Raw genomic sequence first — 19,969 nt, forward strand, 5'->3', positions numbered from 1 at the left:
TGTGTAATTCAGAGTGCTGCGCCATCACCACTATGGAATTTCAGAATATTTTCTTCACCCCCCAAGAAGAAACCTCTCACCCATTAGCAATCACTCCCTCCTTTCATCTCCCCCCAGCCCCTGGCAATCATTATTCTTTGTTCCTATAGATTTGTTTATTCTGGACATTTTCTATAAACGAAAGAATATGTGGTGGGGTCTTTTGTAACTGGCTTTTTTCATATGTTTTCAAGGTTCATCCATGCTGTAGCATAAAGCATCATCAGCTGATAGACATCTGGGTTGTTGCCTCCTTTTGGTATTATGAATGCTGCTGCTATAAACATTCGTGTACAAGTTTTTGTGTGGACATATGTTTTCATTTCTTTTGGGTGTATACCTAGGGGTAGAATGGCTGAGTCACATGGAAACTCTACGTTTAACCATTTGAGAAACAAATTGTTTTCTGAAGCGGCTGGACCATTCCCATCAGCAATGTATGAAGCTTCTGATTTCTCTACTTCCTTACCAACAGTTGCTGTTATTTGACTTTTTGATTCTAGTTATCCCGGTAGGTGTGAAGTGATATCTCATTGTGGTTTGGATTTGCATTTCCCTGATGACTAATGATGTTGAGCATCTTCTCATGTGTTATTGACCAGCTGTATATCTTCCTTGGAGACATGTCTATTCAGATTTTTTTAATTGGGCTTTTTGTCTTTTATTATTGAATTGAAAGAGCTTTTATATATTCTAGATGCAAGTCTCTTATCAGATATAGGATTTACAAATATTTTGTCCCAATTCCACAGGCTGTCATTTTACTTTCTTGATGGCATCCTTTGAAGCACAAAATTAATTTTGTTAAAGCCCAAGTTATCAAATTTATTTTTTGTTGTTGCTTATGGTGACATATCCAAAAAGTACTGAGGGCATCTAAAAGGAATCAGCTTCAGATCTTACTCATTTCCACTAATATCATCTGGAACGTCATAAAGAGCTTTTATTCCTTCTGCTTGAGACAGAGAACAATTTTTATTATGAAATATTTAAGATATACATAAAGGTACAAATAATAACATACATCTGTGTCCCCACTACCCAGCTTAAGAAATTTTGCCAGTGAAGTTGAAGTCCCTGTGACCCCTCCTTACCTCCCTCTCCAGAGGCAACCATTAGTCTGAATTTGGTGTTTATTGTTCTCATGCATTTCTTTATACTCTTATTATGTGTGTATCAATTTTTTACCAATATGTAGTATTGTTTTGTCTTTTTGAACTTCATGTAAATGGCATCATGTAGTACAGATTCTGCAACTTGCTTTTTTTCCACTCCAGTGTTGAGGTTTATCCATGTTGATATAACTAATATAAGTGTATAAATATTGCTCTAGTTCATTAATTTTCACAGTGGCTACACCTTCTATAAACACAATGTTTATCCATCCTATAGATGAATATCCATGTTGAAATAGCCAAAAACTGGGGAAAAATGACACTAAACATTTCTGAGCATGTAAACCAGTTTCTCTAGAGCCAGGGCTTTCCATATCTTTTTACTGCAACCCACAGTAAAAATAAATAAAATACATTTTATATCTTGACCCTACGTACACATACATGTTTGTGTGTAGATGTTTATCAGTATATAACAAAAGTATCATGTAACAATATTGTCTCCTGTTATTTCTATGTTGTTAATATTTCCTTACATAAACAAAAGATGGTTTACAGACACTGAACTGATTTCATGACTTCCCTACCTAGGCTACCACAACAGTTTAAAAGTTGCTCACGGGTATCATCCCAGATAGTGTAACTACTGGGTCATGGGTCTCTTAGTCAGCTCCGGCTGCCACAACAAAATACTACAGAGTAGGTGGCTTAAACACAGGCTTTTTTTTTTTTTTTTTTTTCCTCACAGTTCTGGAGGCTGCAAGTCCAAGATCAGGGCGCCAGCATGGTCTGATTTGGATGAGAGCCCTCTTTCTGGCTAGCAGACAGTTGCCTTCTTACTGTGTCTTACATGTCTCTTCTTCTTCTAATAAGAGTGCTAATCCCATCATGGGGGCTCTGCCCTTAGGATCTCATATAAACTTAATTACCTCCCAAGGGCCTTACCTCCAAATAACATCACACTGGGCAGTAGAGTTTCAACATATGAATGGGAGGGAGGGGAAACCCAAACCTTCAGTCCATAGCTTGAGATGTGCACATATTCAGCTTTTTACTAGACAATTCCACTGTTTTCCAAAATAATTGTAGCAAATTATGCTCATACAAGAAGACAAGTGAATTGCCAATGTCTTGCCTCCTTACTGGATTTAAATGTATTCTTATCTGATTCTGCCTATGTGAAATGGTGTCCTGTAATGTAAGTTTGTATTTCCATAATTAGTAGTGAGCCTGAGCATCTTTTTTATGTTTACTGACCATCCACATTTTCCTGTTCCATAAAGTACGAGACAGGGAATCTATCTATGGGAAAAGTTTCCAAGGCCATTCCTGAGCTTGAGTTGAGAGGCATATGCAGGTGTGCGGTTCTGATGTTTAAATCTGTGACCACTTGCCCAAGAAAAAAGGGAACCAATCAAACATTACCTTCTCAGGAAGACTTCTTCCAATTCTTCTCAGGCCAGAACAAAGCAGAATCAGCAGCAATAACAATGAAGGAAAAACCAGGTGGAAAAAAGAGGCTTTGTTTTTCTTAAAGCTAAAAAGTCCTAATTTGGACCACAGAAAAAATCTACTCTTGCTAAGTCGAGCTATGTAAATCTGGATATGTTATTCTTCTGTTCTCAGTCTTCCAATCTGCAAAATCAGGACAACAATCTGTACCACTTCTTACCCCCATGTGAAAATTTTGAAATACATATTCTTTTAAAACTTTGAAAATAAAGAATTTGTAGAAATTCAAGGTTTTGTGGGCGTTAGTCATCCAACGCCTTCCAAAACTTAAGTGAGATGATAGAACTGTAGTCCTTTAAACAGCTTTCTGGAGTAAGCCACTCTCCTCAATTCCTGCCTGAAAAGCGACGGCTCTGCAGAACAATGAGTTATTCCCTAAAATAACACAGTCCTGTCTTTCAGTCTCAGAAAATAAATCTTAGAAATTCTCCATTTTAAGGCATAGAAATCAAATCCCTTAGCGGTCAGTCTTTCTCTGGAGTCTCCTGCTCTCTGGTTCAGGCTTTTTAAACATCAGTCCCTCTACCCTCTGGTCTGATTTCCCTCCTGTTGCAGGTGCCAAAATCCATCCTAAAGTCACACTTGCTTGCTTTAGACTCAAGCACAAGAGTGAGGGCTCAATGGTGCACAACACTTCACCCTCCCACTCTTAGGACAGAGCAGCCACGGGAAGGAAACAGAAATGACTCCTTCGAGGTGTCGATTATCAAAGCACAAAGGAAAAAACTGGTACCAAATAGTTTCCTTTACCAAAGAATAAGAAGTTAGATTAACAGAATTTACAACCAAGAGGTGTTCCCACCCTGAAGGCCAGGATCTATGAGCAGATCACACAAGCTGCTGCCACCACCTTCTTTCTGAGGGTTGACTTCACTGCCAGCACTCGCTCTCATCTTTTACTAACATCCACCTACCAAATGGGATCTCAAGGCTTGGCAGAAAGGAAAGAAAGAAATGGTGAATCCTCATCACACAAAGGGATCCTTGCCTAAAGCCATCTCCATCTAGAAGGCATGCTACACGCAAAGTAGCGCAATGGCAGTTGAATTGAGCCAGCAGTGTTACAACCTCTGTTGGGCTAATGGATGCTCTTTCCACATCACTATCATGTTCATGACCATCACCTGCATCTTTTTCTGAGCGCATTGCTCCTTCCAATATTTGACACTGCCTTCTTTTGCTCCAGGCATATTCTCCCAGCCAAAGCTCCACTGTATAGCCCAGGAACTTCTCTAATTCTGTAAATCACTGCTCTCAAACACAGAATCAAGAAAGTAAAGAAAATCATACCTACCAGTGACCTAGCAGGATCACTCCATAGATCAGCAAAATGGTTAAAACAAAACCTAAACCTAGAAGAAATTCACCTTACTTCAATTGCAAAATTGGAGCTGAAGAGATGTTTATGTATTTTGTAAAGATTTATGTAATTTTTCTGTTTGGACTAAAGTTATAAATAGCTGTCATCTACTGTGAAAAACATACAAACAAGGGAAGGCAAGGCCAAAAGCCAGCAAAGAGTAGAAAGAGGAAGCCAGAATGAGATTAAGTACTAGCCACAGATTATTTTACTTACTCATGCTTTGTCTATTCTTCAAAAGCAGCGTCCAAGGGCAAAAGCGTTCAAAAACAAGACCCTAAGCAAAAAATTTTCTTCTAGAGCCCAAGAAAAGAAGTTTCTCATAGGCACTAACATGTCTAGGTCTCAGATACAAACTAGTATAAAAGAACCATTTCCCAAAACTAAAAACACTTCCTAACTGTTAACAGTGTACTTCCTAATTGTTAACAGATCTCTTTCCAGTGCAGGTAGGACTAAAAATTTGATGAACATAAAGAGATCCAGGAGTGAATATTTTAATAAACACAGGCTGTACTCTGTCTGGTTCCTCATTCTCCTTTACATGACGTAAGTTACAAAAGTCATGAGATGTTAACGCAGTAAGTAGTTCCTGTCATTTTGATAACCAAATAAAAACCCTGAAAATAGAACCAAATTAGGAGGAAAGTTCTTTGGGCTATTTTTGAAACACCCTGTATTTGCTTCAACCACGAGCAAAGTGCACACAGTCACAGCATCTTACCCTGGCACGTTGGTCTCTGGGAAGTAACTATCAGCTGAGTTTTGTTCCCAGGAGCAAAGGGGCCTAGCACTAGGGAGCCTTTCGCCAGCTTTGAAATCTCACTGGTTCTAACTGGAAAGGGAAGTGGGGGCTACAGGAAAGCTAATGCAAAACTATTTTTATCTAAATCTAACACACCAAAGGCCACCTGCAAAACATTCTAAGAGTAGGATACAGCTGTTGCTTGGAAAAAATCAGGGAACTTTAACAATAAGATCTGATAACAAAATATAATTCACTTTCACATCCAAAAGCTAACTTGGGAGCTGCTCCAGGCACCATCTAATTAACTGAAGCAGATGGAAAAAAAAAATCCTCAGAAATTATCTTTGTTTAAATACACTCTATTTTATTTTGTCTTAAAATAGTTTAACCTTTATGCTACAGACTTATTTCAAAAAACAGAAAATCTTATCTTGCACCAAAAAATATATATATAACACTCTGTTTTATTATTATTTTTTTCTCCAAAGACCATTAAATACTAAATGGAAACAAAAACTAAATAATGAAAAGAAGAACCAAATTTTGTTTTAAAAACTAGAGTCACACATTTTAAAACATTAATTCTAAGCAATGATTTGTCGTCACTGCATCAAGTCCACGCTCACACTCCAGCAACAGCAGATCTGTTAACCACCAAGTGCATTGGTTCCTAGCCATACAATGGCTAACATTTCATTTTCATGGTAAGAGGAGCAAAAGGCTTCAATGACCTTTGTACTCTTTAAACAACAAAAATATTTCCTAGTTATCCAGTGATTTTTTTTTTAAGATCACTACCCTTTAAAACTTGTTAAAAGAATAAGAAGTACGTAGTGTTTTAAATAAAATGAAAAAATACAACAGCATTGGACTAAAATACGTGATTATTTTAAACAAACAGTGCACAATCTGAGGAAGTTTGGTTAGGGCGCAATCATTTTTATATATACATGGAAGTCGCATCATACACATACTGAAAAACAGGGATGGAGGGGAGCTCTTTGCCTTTAAAAAAAAAAACCTTCAAACTGAAAGACAATACTGTGTCCCCAGCTTTTTCAAAAACCTTGTGACACAGTATAAAAAGCAGGCAACAAATTCATTTTTAAATTGCCTATGGTGCTAATCTGCTAAAAGTAACAATGAACAATTGACTAAATTAGCAAATCAGATGGTTCATATTCACAATTGATAATAATAAAAGCAGAATTTATGGGATGCTCAATTGTTACGAATAATGGAGTCCATTCAGTCCGGCCCCTTCCATCAAAATGAAGAGACAACTACTGGCGAGCAATAGCTACGTATCAATATTGCTGTACTGATGCAATAGCTAAGTTACCGCTCTGTGGTTTCCAATTGGGGGAAGGGGGGCACTTAACCAAGTTAGTGCCAAAAACCAATCTGCGACCCAAGTGTACCATTTTAGTGGAGATATTACTTTGAAGAGACGGTGAAGCATAAAGTGTCTATGCTACCAAATGCAAAACTTTGGTTAAAAAAGACCCCCTTAAAAGAAATTTTAAATGTCAGAATTTTAAATTTACCACAATTTTTTTTTTTTTTTTTTTTTTGTGGTACGTGGGCCTCTCACTGTTACCACAAAATTTTATCATTAATACCTTGCCAGAAACCACATCCCTACTCTCCTGGATCTGGCAGTGAAAGAAGAGCTGAAACATAGTCTCTCTATAGTTAGTAGGTGGAAAAGTCCCAACCTAGTAGGGAGAAAAGCTATCTCTACCATCCCTTCCCCTCCCCGCTTTTTGCATATTAATTTTTGTTCTGGTGCATCAAGCCAGATAGGGTGCTGGAAAAGGGACAGGTGAGGGCAAAGTGTAACCCAATATAAAAGCAAAAGGCCAGAAAAGAGCTTGGTTACAACTCCGCTCTCCACTCCCAACCCACAGTGCACACAGCACACCCAGAGAATTCTCGTTAGAGGATGACTGTTAGGGACTAAAGAAAATATGCCCTGGGAAATCCCCTGCTATACGGAATTGGACAAAACATACTGCTAACGTAAGAACAGGTAATGCAAAAATGTTCTTTAAAGTGGGGCTCTGCCCTGATAGTGGGGGGAAAATAAGCTGCAAAAACTTCAAGTCATAGAATCCACTCTATTCTTTCCCCAATGATTTTCCTGGAAAATATAGACCAGAAATTGTACATTTCTGCTCTGTCTAGCATTTTAATTCAAGTCAAAAACAACGTGTAACAGTAAAATTCAATAAATTAATCCTAAAGTAAAATGTGAAGGTCCAAGGATACACCAGTAGTGAATGTGCAGAAGGTCCTATTTCGCTCTGGCCTCTGGGTCTTTGGTTTTTGTCTAGAATTGTGGCCACGTGAGAGACTTGAGACATGAGGTGCTAAAACTGGAGATTCAAGATCTCTTTAAAAGCCTGATCTATTAAAAGTAGAATGATAAGAAAATAAAAAGTTGATGAAGAACAGAGGCCAGATCAAGTGCGATGTTATCAGAGAAGGTGAAAGAACACATGCTTAAATACATCCCCATGGAGAGGTGTATGGACGAACTAAAGCAGCAGGAAGAAGGGTAAAGAAATAAGCGAGTCTTTACACACACAGGAGACAAGGCCAGGCAGCTGGAGCCAGGCAGCCGGACGCACGCACATGCGGTGGGTGTCCTGTTCTCCGCAGCAGCCCCACAGCACCACCACAGCGCCTTAGGCAGAACAGGCACTTGGTATAAATGTGTGTCCGCTGAGTGGAAACTGAAAATGGTCGTTCTCATGCTCGTATGATAAGGAAGAGCCGCCAAGGCATTTGGGAAGGGAGGCAAAGGGCTAGAGCCCCATTATATGGTAAAAATGGAAACAAAAGCAAACAAAAAAGCAGACAAAAACTGTGGAAAAACAAAAAGTGAGGTCTTCTAAGCCAGCATTACTTCACTCCTCCCTGTGCACAGTACATAGTGTTCTAATTCTAGGTATTGCTTGTAAAATAATTCACTAGTAACTACAATGTTATAGTAAAAAAGGTAGTAACTAATGCCACAAAACTCCAACACCGGCATTTCCTGAATTCCCTGATGCTCCTACTACCCTTTGTTATTCCTGTTAGATACTAGAAAACCTACAGGGCCATTAATGTGTTTTGCATCTGGTTTCTTATGATGTATTTTGAATTTTCCACTTTTAGAAGGTAGAAGAGAAAAATACCCAAATATAGCAACAGGTCAACTTCAGCTCAAGTATCAAACAGTTGTCATTACATCCTTTACAGAGAGACCAGCTACAGAAGAAGGCACTGCCCTCTCAGATTTTTCAAGTGCCCAAAGCCTTAGAAGCCACACAACTTTTCATATTCTACCTAAGTAACAGGTTCTATGTTTCTCCCATTATTTGAACAAACCAGGGGGAGAAAAGGGATCTCTCAATACTCTCCTCAGATGCCCAAACCTCATGGTGGGGTATCTATCTGAAATGCCTCTGCCTCACAAGGAGATATTTTCCAGAGTTATGAATTATTGCAACAAGGAGATCAACTAAGTCACCTTAGCAGTATTTATAAACACAAAGGGTCATGTCAATTATCTGTGTTGTGGGAATTCAGCCAGGAGCAAAGTCAGGAAAAAAGGCAGAAGACTTAAGCTAAAAGAAAAGTAACACTTCTGTCTTCTATTTTTAAGGACAGGTTTTCAATGCACATGCCCTACTAGGTGCCAAAAAGGAACTGACTAATATGTGTGCAAATGCCCTAAGGTAGGAGTGCCAATGGGTGGGCTGACAGTGGTCAAGTCTACATATTAATTTTATTACACAGAAAAATAAATACAAGATTCAAAAACTGAAATCCATTTCACCTGGTAATTAAAATATCATTCTAAAAGGAAGGCAGTTTCCTAAGATTGAAAGTCACCAAGTAAAATGAAGTTGTCTAATAAAATTCATCATTCTCAGATTCCTACTGAGGGAAAGAAGAAATTCTTTTCTCTGTGATAAGTTACTTCCTAAGTGACTTCTTTTAATTTAAAAAAAAAAAAAAGGAAGGGGGCAATTTTCCATGAGTTTCAATTATACAAATGCCACAAACAGCTTCTGAAGCTGAAGCTATGACAATGAACTTCCATGTCACAAAGAGGAGGAGGAGTAAGTGGAAGGGAACAGTGCAGAGGAAACACAGTGACATTGCATTACAGTAGGTATTTACGTCTGCTATCCTCATCCAATGTAAGGTCAACAACTTCTGCAGGTGACGCCCAAGTCTGCTGGGGAGTCACAGCAGTCCATGACTGTGTTTGCCGGGTGCTAACATACTGCGTGCCAGAGCCGTGCTTCCATGAAGAAACACTCTGAATCACACCTCCTCGAGGATGAACACACCTGAAATTGAAATGAAGAGCAAAAGCATGGTTAATCCTACAGAAGGCAAAATGGCTTCAGTTGTACTGAGATAAACCTACTACGCAAGTTCATCAAACCCAAAACCAATATCCCTCCCCCTCTTCCTCCTTCCCTCCATGTCTGGTCTGTCTCCCCACCTCTCTCAGTTTAGCCTTAAAAATGCCAAGATTTTTGTCTCAGCCACAAAGTCCTGAGTTACGTCTAGATCTGTACTGAAAATGGATAAGATGATGCTTCTCTGAATTCATTTAAGCCCCTGGGGTCTTCAGGATAGGGCAGCATATAAATCCTGAGCAAAATTAAGATGCCCAGACAATCTTAGTCTGAGCTAATGAAACAGTAAGAAATACAAGTGAAACTTGTTCTTAAAATAAGTTCTGTGCCATATTTGTTAATAGTACTTACAAAAACAGAAGTAGTAATACCCCTTTTACAGATTAGATGTCTAAACATCTTTAAGTACTAGGTCATGAGTTAAAGATCAATTTCCCTCAACCTGAAGGTGACAAGAGAAACACCTGGCTAGTTCATCACAACCACTTATGCTTCAGTGAAAATAACAAGGCTGAAGTACTCAGTTTAGATTCTCTAAAAGTATCCTATAAGAGGGACAGAACTGCCTTGCTGACAAATCTCATGAGTTCACTGATCGGGAGAGAACTGTTTCAGAAATACCTACATATTGAATTCCACATTGCAGTCAAATGATAGAACTGTGAACCTCCAGGATGAACCACTGAGTAAGTTTTGATTCATATGAGAGGAAGGCAGGCAGCTCAAGTTATCACTGCTCCTGAGGTCCACACATGTAAATTATAGACCTGTCTCCCTGCAGCATATGTGAGAAGTGACAAGTGGCATGATTCTAATCACACAAACTACTACAATGGATCGTGAGCAGCTGTTCTGACAACATGTATACGATGAGTGATGCTGAATCACTTAAGAACTCCAGCTTCGACCCCAGGCTACCTGAACCTATAGGTTCAAAAGAAAACATTAGAGTAACAACAGACAAGGTTTAGCTGCAGAACTGCCCTTAAGGACCCTTAGGCTTATGGAAAGAGGCCCTGCTCCTACAAAGGCTAGCCTGAAAATGACTCCCTTACCAAGAGAGGTGCCGAAAAACAGATCCCTTGAGGCCAGAGTAGGGGTAGACTGCAGATTTGTTACAGTACCAGAGAGCCATCATCTTTTCAGAAATGGGCTAAGAGTAGCTACTAACCCAGAGGCGACCATATTTTCAAAGATTAGCTAGTAAAAAGCATTAAAATAAGACACACAGGGACTTCCCTGGTGGTGCAGTGGATAAGAATCCGCCTGCCAATGCAAGGGACACAGGTTCGATCCCTGGTCCAGGAAGATCCCACATGCCACGGATCAACTAAGCCAGTGCGCCACAACTACTAAGCCTGCACTCTAGAGCCTGTGTGCCACGATTACTGAGCCCGTGTGCTGCAACTACTGAAGTCCATGCGCCTAGAGCCCGTGCTCCGCAACAAGAAAAGCCACTGCAATGAGAAGCCTGTGCACCACAACAAAGAGTAGCCCCCGCTCGCCTCAACTAGAGAAAGCCCGAGCGCAGCAACGAAGACCCAACGCAGCCAAAAATACATAAAATTAAACCTTTAAAAAAAAAAAGAAAAACAAGTCCAAAGTCTAATCCAAATCTGTCCACCCCTTAAATACACTCAGATTAAATGACCGAGTAGTCACGGAAAAACGTCAGCCAAAGGAGTCCATCCAACATTTTATTTTTTTTGTGGTACGCGGGCCTCTCACTGTTGTGGCCTCTCCCGTTGCGGAGCACAGGCTCCGGACGCGCAGGCTCAGCGGCCGTGGCTCACGGGCCCAGCCGCTCTGCGGCAAGTGGGATCTTCCCAGACCGGGGCACGAACCCGTGTCCCCTGCATCGGCAGGCGGACTCTCAACCACTGCGTCACCAGGGAAGCCCCATCCAACATTTTAAAGGAATGGTTTTGATGACTGATGACAACAGAATACTAAGATTATTAAGCAGTTTCTCCTCATCTGACATGCCCGACAGACCTATGAGGTAGATGTGGAAGTTCTTATCCATACTCTGACAGGGAAACTGAGGGTTAAAGAGGTTACATGACTTGCCCAGGGTCATACTGTTTGAAAGTATAGGCAAAGGAACTTCAGGCCAAGTCTGATTTCTGGTCCAATGCTTTCCACATCATGTTGTTGCTTTACAAATGTGTGTATTAAATTCAGTAAGGCAAAACACGGCAAGAGTCAGCAGAGTGCAAAGACAGGCCCAGACCACCAATTTAAAAATACAAAGCTGTTCAAAAGCTCATCTGTCAAGTAGTAATTGAAGTAAAGTTGGTTAGAAACTTAGAAAAATCAGGGAATGAATGACTACCAAAAAAAGTCAATGTAATCATTGACAGAATTCCTAGAAATAACTCTGAAATAAAAGCAGTATTTAGTCCCAATTGTTACTCTGCACTGCTCCTTAAGTAATCATACAATGTAACATCAGGACATCAGGTAGTAGCTTTAAAAGGGATCTAATCCAATCTTCCCATTTTACAGAAGAGAAAACCAAAACCAAAAGACAACTGCCCAGGGTCTTAAGAAAGTAAAACATGGAACCAGAACAAAATCAGGTCTCCACTGGGGAGTTTATTTCCAACTATGTCTTTCTCAGACTGCTCCCGAAGTACTTACTATACACTATGTTTGACTGTAAGGGGAACTGCCTAGCCCCTGCGGGTAATACAATAAAGAGCAAAGCAGATTCTAGAAAGTGTCCAGAGTAGGAGAGTAAGAGGTTTAGAGATGGTATTTACTAATGAAGAATGGTTGAAAGAGGTTATAAATAGTTCCAGTTACTGGAAACCAAATTGCGCTACTTTAAGCAAAAAAGAAAATTTACTGGAAAAGCACCTTTACTTGAGTACCTCAAAGAACCTAATGATGCTGGAACAACTTGGCCTCACTCATTTGACTCAAGCCCCAATCCTTAGTCTGTTTCTCTTCAAAATTTTAGATTCTCTGGAGAATGTGATGATCCTATCTTTGGTCAAAAGCTTTCCTGTCTCCTATTAACTGCAACTGGAAGGGCAATTGCCAGAGAAGTGAGAATCATCATGGAAGGCAGCTCCTTCACCAGTACAGAGATCTTGAGAGCAGAATAACAACCATGAATCAGTTTCTAGAAGGCAACTTTTGGATGATCATTACTACACAACAATTACAGCCACTACAAAATAGAAAATCTGCCTTTTAAACATTCAAGCAGTTGCTGGGGCATCTGTCAGGAATGTTAGTAAGATTCTGAATACAGGCAAAGCTATCCTGTTAGAAGTCAGGATAGTGGTTACAGAGGGCAAGGTGGAGCCAAGAGGGACTTCTGTTTCTTAATCTGAGAGCTGGTTACTTGGGTATGGGTACAAAAGCTAAAGCGTACACTTATTACTTTTCTGTGTGTGTTATAAGCCAATAAAACATTCAAATTTTTTTTTATGATTTAATGACTTCAGCCACCTTGAATAAAATGGTAGCTAGGAGATGGATGAGGACAGAACAAGGCTTTCAACACATTTTTTTTTAAGTACCGGGGAAAAAAGGTTGAGCCCTATTTTATAAGATGGTACATTACAGAATAACTTATACCAGATGCAGAGGGGGAAAAAATTTCAGGAGGAAATGCGACTACAACAATTGTTATAAGCCCTACAGAGATGCCCTCTAAAGAAGGATGTGAGAGGCTCAAAATTTTGTTAAGGCAACTAACAAAGCACAGTTTCATGTACTATCACATATCCTTTTTCTATTATGAAAGATATGGGGTGGGAACATACTCAGCTGTTTTATAATTGGTCCAATCAGATTCTAGTGCAGACACCAGCTTTTTTCTCACAAAGCATTTAATCTGCATATGACTGGCAATAGGTTTGCACAACTAGAGTCACATTTTGAGTATTATAACCAAGAAAAACTGCTTAGGCCTCACTTCCATAGACCGCCCCCCCCATCCACTATTTATAAACAGTAAGTTTTGATAGAATAATTTCCTGCTCTTCATATATTAAAACCAAAAAAAGGAGACTTTCAGAGTAGAAAGGAAGAAAAACACAAAAAGAGGGCAGGTTCTGATGATCAGCTGTTGATACAGTTAACCTACTATTCTAAGAAAACAACATTAAAAATTAATCATTTTTGCTCTCATTTACAGATTCTGAAGGTGACCTCTTAGATAACATTCCTACTTATTTTTCCTAACTGAAGGTAGAGTGAATTCTTGTAGCTTCAGGGAAATGCTAATCTGCCTCCCTTGCTTTTTTTAGGGTTAATGTTAGCAATTGGTTCTAAGCAGCAATCAGTCTTAAATGCTAAAGACTCCCCACAGCAATTCTTCTGAAGAAGGGTGAACCAACATTAACCAATGGACCATAGGACCACGTGAAAGGAGGTAAGGGTCTGATTATTCATAAAAGCTTCAGAGAACAGGTACTGAAAGAACTGTTTCAGCACAGTTCCATAACATAAAGATACATGCATTCATCTTCCTAGGGCAATTACCAATGAAGCTTGCAGAAGAAAAGAAGGAAAATGGAACAAGGATAAAGAAAAATATTAGCAACAGGGTCATAAGTTAAAACTTATGGCAAAATTAAGCGGGCACTGAAGAACTAGAGATGATGGAAAAGTCTCCACCTCACTGGCAAAGAGCATCTTGTGAAACTGGACTGTCCAAAAATTAACACCTAGAAATGACATCTAGGTAATGACAGGAGTTCATCACAGCAATCCAAGGCAGCCATAAAAGATACATTCAACCATTAGTTAGGCAGGCATGCCTTCTAGTCTATGACTAGAAGAAACACAGAAGCTAAGTGAACATACCAAAATCTAAAAGAAAAGAGCAGGGGAAGATGTTAGCATGCAAGAAAAGAAAAACAACTGTTTAACAAAAAAAGAAAAAGAAAAAAGAGGCACATCACAACTAGAATTACTGATATAAAGGTCAACAAACCGGAATGCTTCCAATATGGAAAAATGGCACCCAAACCCAAGTCAGAGCAACCACAGTCCCAAAGAGAACAACTCAAGAACCAAGTCTGAGTTTTTTAAAGCTCTCAGAAAGCCCACAAGGTAGAATACCAAAAGGAAAAATAAGAACAGGACAACTAAATCCAAACAAAACATCTATGCATGCAAATCGAATTAGAACAAAAAGATGTGGATCAAAACCTAAAACCTTCTTCCAAGCGATAACCCTGCCAGAAGCCCATCAATACTTCATAACTGCAACCCTAGACCTGTAAAAGAAATAAATTCCAGATGAGATACAGGCAGCTAAAGGGGCAATTCTGAAGCAACCAACAAGAAAGGCTCTCCCCCCACCTGCTTCTCAGCTTTTTTTTAATTTTTTTTTTTTTATTTATTTATTCTTTGGGTCTTTGTTGCTGCGCGCGGCCCTCTAGCTGCAGTGAGCAGGGGCTACTCTTTGTTGCGGTGCACTTCTCATTGCAGTGGCCTCTCTTGTTGTGGAGCACGGGCTCTAGGCATGCAGGCCTCAGGAGCTGTGGCACACAGGCTCAGTAGTTGTGGCACACGGGCTTAGTTGCTCCGCAGCACGCGGGATCTTCCCAGACCAGGGCTCGAACCCGTGTCCCCTGCATTGGCAGGTGGATTCCCAACCACTGCGCCACTAGGGAAGTCCCACTTCTCAGCTTTTTAATCTCAATGTTTGAAAAATTATCATGCTTCTTCTAAAGAAACTGCTGAAAAATTTTTCAGAAAGACACAGCAGAGTCAGTGAGATCCTGCTCAGTCCTAGACCCAAGGGCCAAAATAAAAGATCCCCTCAAAATGATACAAGAGTCCATTCAAAGTACTCCAACAGAATTTGTCAACTCTACATTCCATTTTATGGACAGTTATTAACCACCACTGAGATTTCAAGATAGATCTGTCACCTCCAAGATATGATTTCTCCAGGATTCAAATTAAAGGATCAGAATTTAAAAAACCAAAAAAACACATCTTTATGCTTCAGAACCTGTATGAAAAAGTCCTTGAAAGTAATGTTATAGCATGTTATTTAAAATGTACCCAAAGTCACTTGACTTAGTTAAGAGTGAAACAAAGATGTTTATAGGGTAAAATGACAATGTGGATAAAAGACTTTAACAAGTTCAGAGAAGGGTGTACTAGAGATAATCGGTGTGCATGTGTGTGTGCTGGAGGTGAGAGAAACTTGGAATTTAAATTTCCAAGTTTTAATAGAAATATAGTAATTTCAACTCCAGATAACAAAAATATTTGTAGAAAAAGAAGCTCAAGATATCATTATGGAAGGAAAGTTTAACAAAGAATCTGAAAAGAAGGGTAGCTCACTCTGTAACATTTCTAGGCACAAGGAGACAATAAAGAAGGGAGAGTCGGTAGGAGTTAATAGAGAACTGGACCATATCACTGATATGTCTCAGAACAGAGTAAGAGATTAGACAAGACAGCACAGGTTATAACCTATTCTTTCCTACTTGAATAGGAACACATGAGTAACACTGAGTTAAAATTTGAAAAGTAAGTCAAGAGGAAGTTGGTAACTGGATAATGTGCTCCTGGCACAACTGACGATAATTTACCTACATCAATCTATCAGTCAATATGCAGAATAAGTTTTATAGTACACAGTCTGAAATGAAAAATACTGTAATATTCTACAAAGATCTTGGCATGGGGCTTAAAAATATAATAATGTCTTCTATACTTATATAATGCTGAAATAAAATGACAAACATATACTGAAGTAAAGGAAGAAAACAAGAGTTCTATCTTCTTCATCTCATGGATAAGTCAGCTTGAAGGAAATAGATGGGGAAATGAAAGAGAACTTCATAGGAAAAAGTTTTTGACTAAGGCAGAAAAAAGGAGAAAAAAGAATGAGGTAAAGGAAAGATTAAAGAATGAAAATTCTTCCCCACCAGAATAGGGGAAATAACCATTTAGAAAGAAAAAAGGAAGCAGCTATACAGGCATACTTACAGCATAAATATAGGATAGAGGATGAAGTGCTGGGACAATACTAGTTCTGACAGAGAATTAGCCACTTCTGGGGAGATGGCATGTTAAATTATGACTTAAATCTACATACTTAAAGTTCCAATTGTTTAACTAAAAAATGCTTTCAGAAAGTATAATCAGTTCTCATTAGAAGAAGGATCCTCAATTTATGTGCATGTCTATTTTGCCCCCACTCTCCACTCCTAAATTCACCTTTTAAATAAGTAACAGAAGAATGCTGGTGAATGTTTTATTACCTTCCTAACCAAAGATTAAAATCAGATCTAAAAATAAGGTAAGATACTATGTTATATACCTATTTGAGGAAATCACAACTTAACTCTTGTGGCATAGGAGAAAAATTCTACATAGAATACAGATTTTTCCAAAGACTAGATTTTGTTGTGTATGTATGTGTGTGTGTTAAATGTTCCTCAGGTATACCTCTGAGAGGGCTGCAACTAATTCTTAGGACTGTATCTTAAAGCAAGAGTCAGTAAAGTTTTTCTGCAAAGAGCTAGACAGTAAATATCTTTGGCTCGGCAGGCCCTAGAGTGTCTGATGAAACGTCTCAATTCTGCCACTGGAGTGCAAAACAGCCATAGACAATATGTAAGTGAACAAACATGGCTCTATTCCAACAAAACTTTATTTATGGATAAATAAATTCTATTTGAATTTCATACAATTTTCATGTCACAAAAGATGTCTTCTTTCGATTTTTTTTCCCCCAACCATTTAAAAATGTAAAAACCATTCTTAGCTTGAGGTCCATATAAAAACAGGCAGCAGGCCAGATCTGGCCCATGGGCTGTAATCTGCTCACCACTACCTTAAAGAATGACAAACCTTATAAAATTATTTCCATAATACTGTACACTAATTTGATGTCTTGTGGCTTTTTTTTTTTAATTCCTAAGAAACAAGATTCCCTAAATCACACAAACATCACTAGAAATACACTATCAGGAACTGACCAAGGTAACTTGCAACCTTTCATGAAAGATAAGGAGAGGTGCTCTACCAGGACATGGAAGCAACCTAAGTGTCCATCGACAGATGAATGGATAAAGAGGATGTGACATATATATACAATGGAATATTACTCAGCCATAAAAAGAAACGAAATTGAGTTATTTGTAGTGAGGTGGATGGACCCAGAGTCTGTCACACAGAGTGAAGTAAGTCAGAAAGAGAAAAACAAATACCGTATGCTAACACATATATATGGAATCTAAAACAAAATAGTTCTGTAGAACCTAGGGGCAGAACAGGAATAAAGACGCAGACGTAGAGAATGGACCTGAGGACACAGGGAGGGGGAAGGGTAAGCTGGGAAGAAGTGAGAGTGTCATGGACATATATACACTACCAAATGTAAAATAGATAGCTAGTGGGAAGCAGCCGCATAGCACAGGGAGATCAGCTCGTGCTTTGTGACCACCTAGATGGGTGGGATAGGGAGGGTGGGAGGGAGACGCAAGAGGGAGGGGATATGGGGATATATGTATACATATAGCTGATTCACTTTGTTATACAGCAGAAACTAACACAATAACATAAAGCAATTATACTCCAATAAAGATGTTAAAAAAAAAAAAAGAGGTGCTCTAGGAAGAGGTATGATGTCAAATGCAGATTTCTCAATTATTTGCTTCCAAAATATTTCAAGATAAAGTGAAAGGCAAGAAAATATGGATTGGGGGTGGGGGGGAGTACGGTGATACTTATGCCATACCAGAAAACTCAGTCAAGCCACCTAGACATTTGTTAAAAATAAGAGACAAACATTAGTTCTGTTTCACATACATGTGTGACCGACATGTTCTTGATATAAGACAATATGCAACACATTCTGAAGCTCATACGTGTCTAGAATCAAAATGTATTTCTTTAACCACAGGAATTTGAGAAATAGCCCCACCATTCATGCCAGCCATGCCATGGCATGCCATACCATTTTCTTCTCTCCAATTAATATCCTACCTTGCATGTTCCTGAACTCCCACAATCTCCACTTCACTATCTGAAGAAGCAATGTTAATTTCTTCGTTGAGTGGTGCATTGCCAGCAGATGTTTTGTCACTTGCTAGGAATCCTGGATCCAAATGACCTGAGACAGAAGGGGAAAAAAATAAGCACTACATTTTGACTCCTTATAAGCAGCAGAAACAACTCACTGACAGATTTCTCCTCCCAGTTTAATCACTGAAACAGAATCCCCTCATGAAAGCTTGCCTCAGCGAAATTGTTACCCATGTGAAGGAAACTGGGCAGTGTTCTGTTAAAAAAAAAAATTATTAAACAGAATACATGCACATTGTTAAATGAATGCTGAAACAACATGGACGTATATAAAAGTAAGAACTTCAAGTCTCTCACTTTCTACTCGCATCCCTTAGGAGAAAAAACTTTGGAGTACTCTGACAAATATATATATCTAACTATAGGTATATATAAACTGTAATTATACTCTACTTCATTCTATAATGCTTTATGCATTCAAATCTAGTCTGCTTTTAAATGACCTGCATATGACAGGTTTGTCACCACTTAGAGGTCAATGGGGTTCTCTACTGCTTATCATTTTAATAGAACAAAATTCTAAACCAGAAAAGCTCAAAAGGGGACTTCCCTGGTGGCGCAGTGGTTAGGAATCCGCCTGCCAATGCAGGGGATATGGGTTCGAGCCCTGGTCCAGAAGATCCCACATGCTGCGGAGCAACTAAGCCCATGCGCCACAACTGCTGAGCCTGCACTCTGGAGCCCGCAAGCCACAACTACTGAGCCCGTGTGCCACAACTACTGAAGCCCGCGTACCTAGAGCCCGTGCTCCGCAACAAGAGAAGCTACTGCAATGAGAAGCCCGTGCACTGCAACGAAGAGTAGCCCCCACTCGCCACAACTAGAGAAAAGCCCACGCGCAGCAATGAAGACCCAACGCAGCAAGCAAGCAAGTTCAACGGCACAAATGGAGTAAATAATAGGATCACTAATATCATATTTATACTGGGATGCCTTATGAAAGATTTAACAATCTTATCTCAATTTTAAACAATTTTAACAATTTTCTCCTAAGGAATGTAGATTTGACAAAATCGGACCCAAGGGAGTTCCCTGGCAGTCCAATGGTTAGGACTCCAAGCTTTCACTGCTGAGGGTGTGGGTTCAATCCCCGGTTGGGGCCAAAAAAAAAGGGTTAAAATTCAACCTATGTACTCAGCTCTTGAATGTTCTGACTTAAAAGGATGAATTTTAGAATATCTAGGAGTTAACATGGAATAAATAGAGTCGTAACAGGTACAAATTTTCATTTACTCTTTAAAGGGTATTTTTAATTGAATATATTGTCATCTGATACAAAATTATTTCTCCCTACTTAAAAAAAAATCCTTTGTGACACATCATAAAAGTTAAACCAATATAAATAAGATTTTATGTACACAGCTTTCTCTTCCCCTCTCACCTCACTCACTTCAATGCGTCAAGGTCATTAAGACACCTTGTACTTTCATACTCCTGCCAACTTCTAGTATAACCCTTTTGGAAAATCATGGACAATTCCAAAGCAAAAGCCTTACAATTTTTACACTCTCTGACCCTATAATCCCATCTCTGAGAATTTAGCCTAACAGCAAAAACTTTAAATAAGCAAAGTGTCATGATGTCAAACGATAGTCACTGGAGTGCTATGTAGAAATTTGGGAAAAGTGTAAGTATAGCATACAAAGAGTTACATATAACAAGATAAAAATATGTATGGGCTAGTTAAAAGCTATGA

General features: G+C 39.1%; 1 protein-coding gene across 5 annotated transcripts in view; it reads right to left on the bottom strand.

The window, feature by feature from the left end:
- Positions 1–995: 995 nt before the first annotated feature.
- ARK2N (arkadia (RNF111) N-terminal like PKA signaling regulator 2N) overlaps positions 996–19,969 on the bottom strand; it is a 75,810-nt gene continuing 56,836 nt past the window's right edge. For all 5 annotated transcript variants that reach the window (XM_067699203.1, XM_067699202.1, XM_067699205.1 and 2 more), the window contains 2 exons: positions 18,175–18,301; positions 996–9,123 (listed from right to left, as the gene is read on the bottom strand). In XM_067699203.1, the coding sequence (XP_067555304.1) occupies positions 8,934–9,123; positions 18,175–18,301 (317 nt within the window). In that variant the 3' untranslated portion in view covers positions 996–8,933. The remainder of the gene's footprint in view (positions 9,124–18,174; positions 18,302–19,969) is intronic.

Source organism: Pseudorca crassidens, chromosome 12, assembly GCF_039906515.1.
Source record: "Pseudorca crassidens isolate mPseCra1 chromosome 12, mPseCra1.hap1, whole genome shotgun sequence".
Taxonomy (NCBI): domain Eukaryota; kingdom Metazoa; phylum Chordata; class Mammalia; order Artiodactyla; family Delphinidae; genus Pseudorca; species Pseudorca crassidens.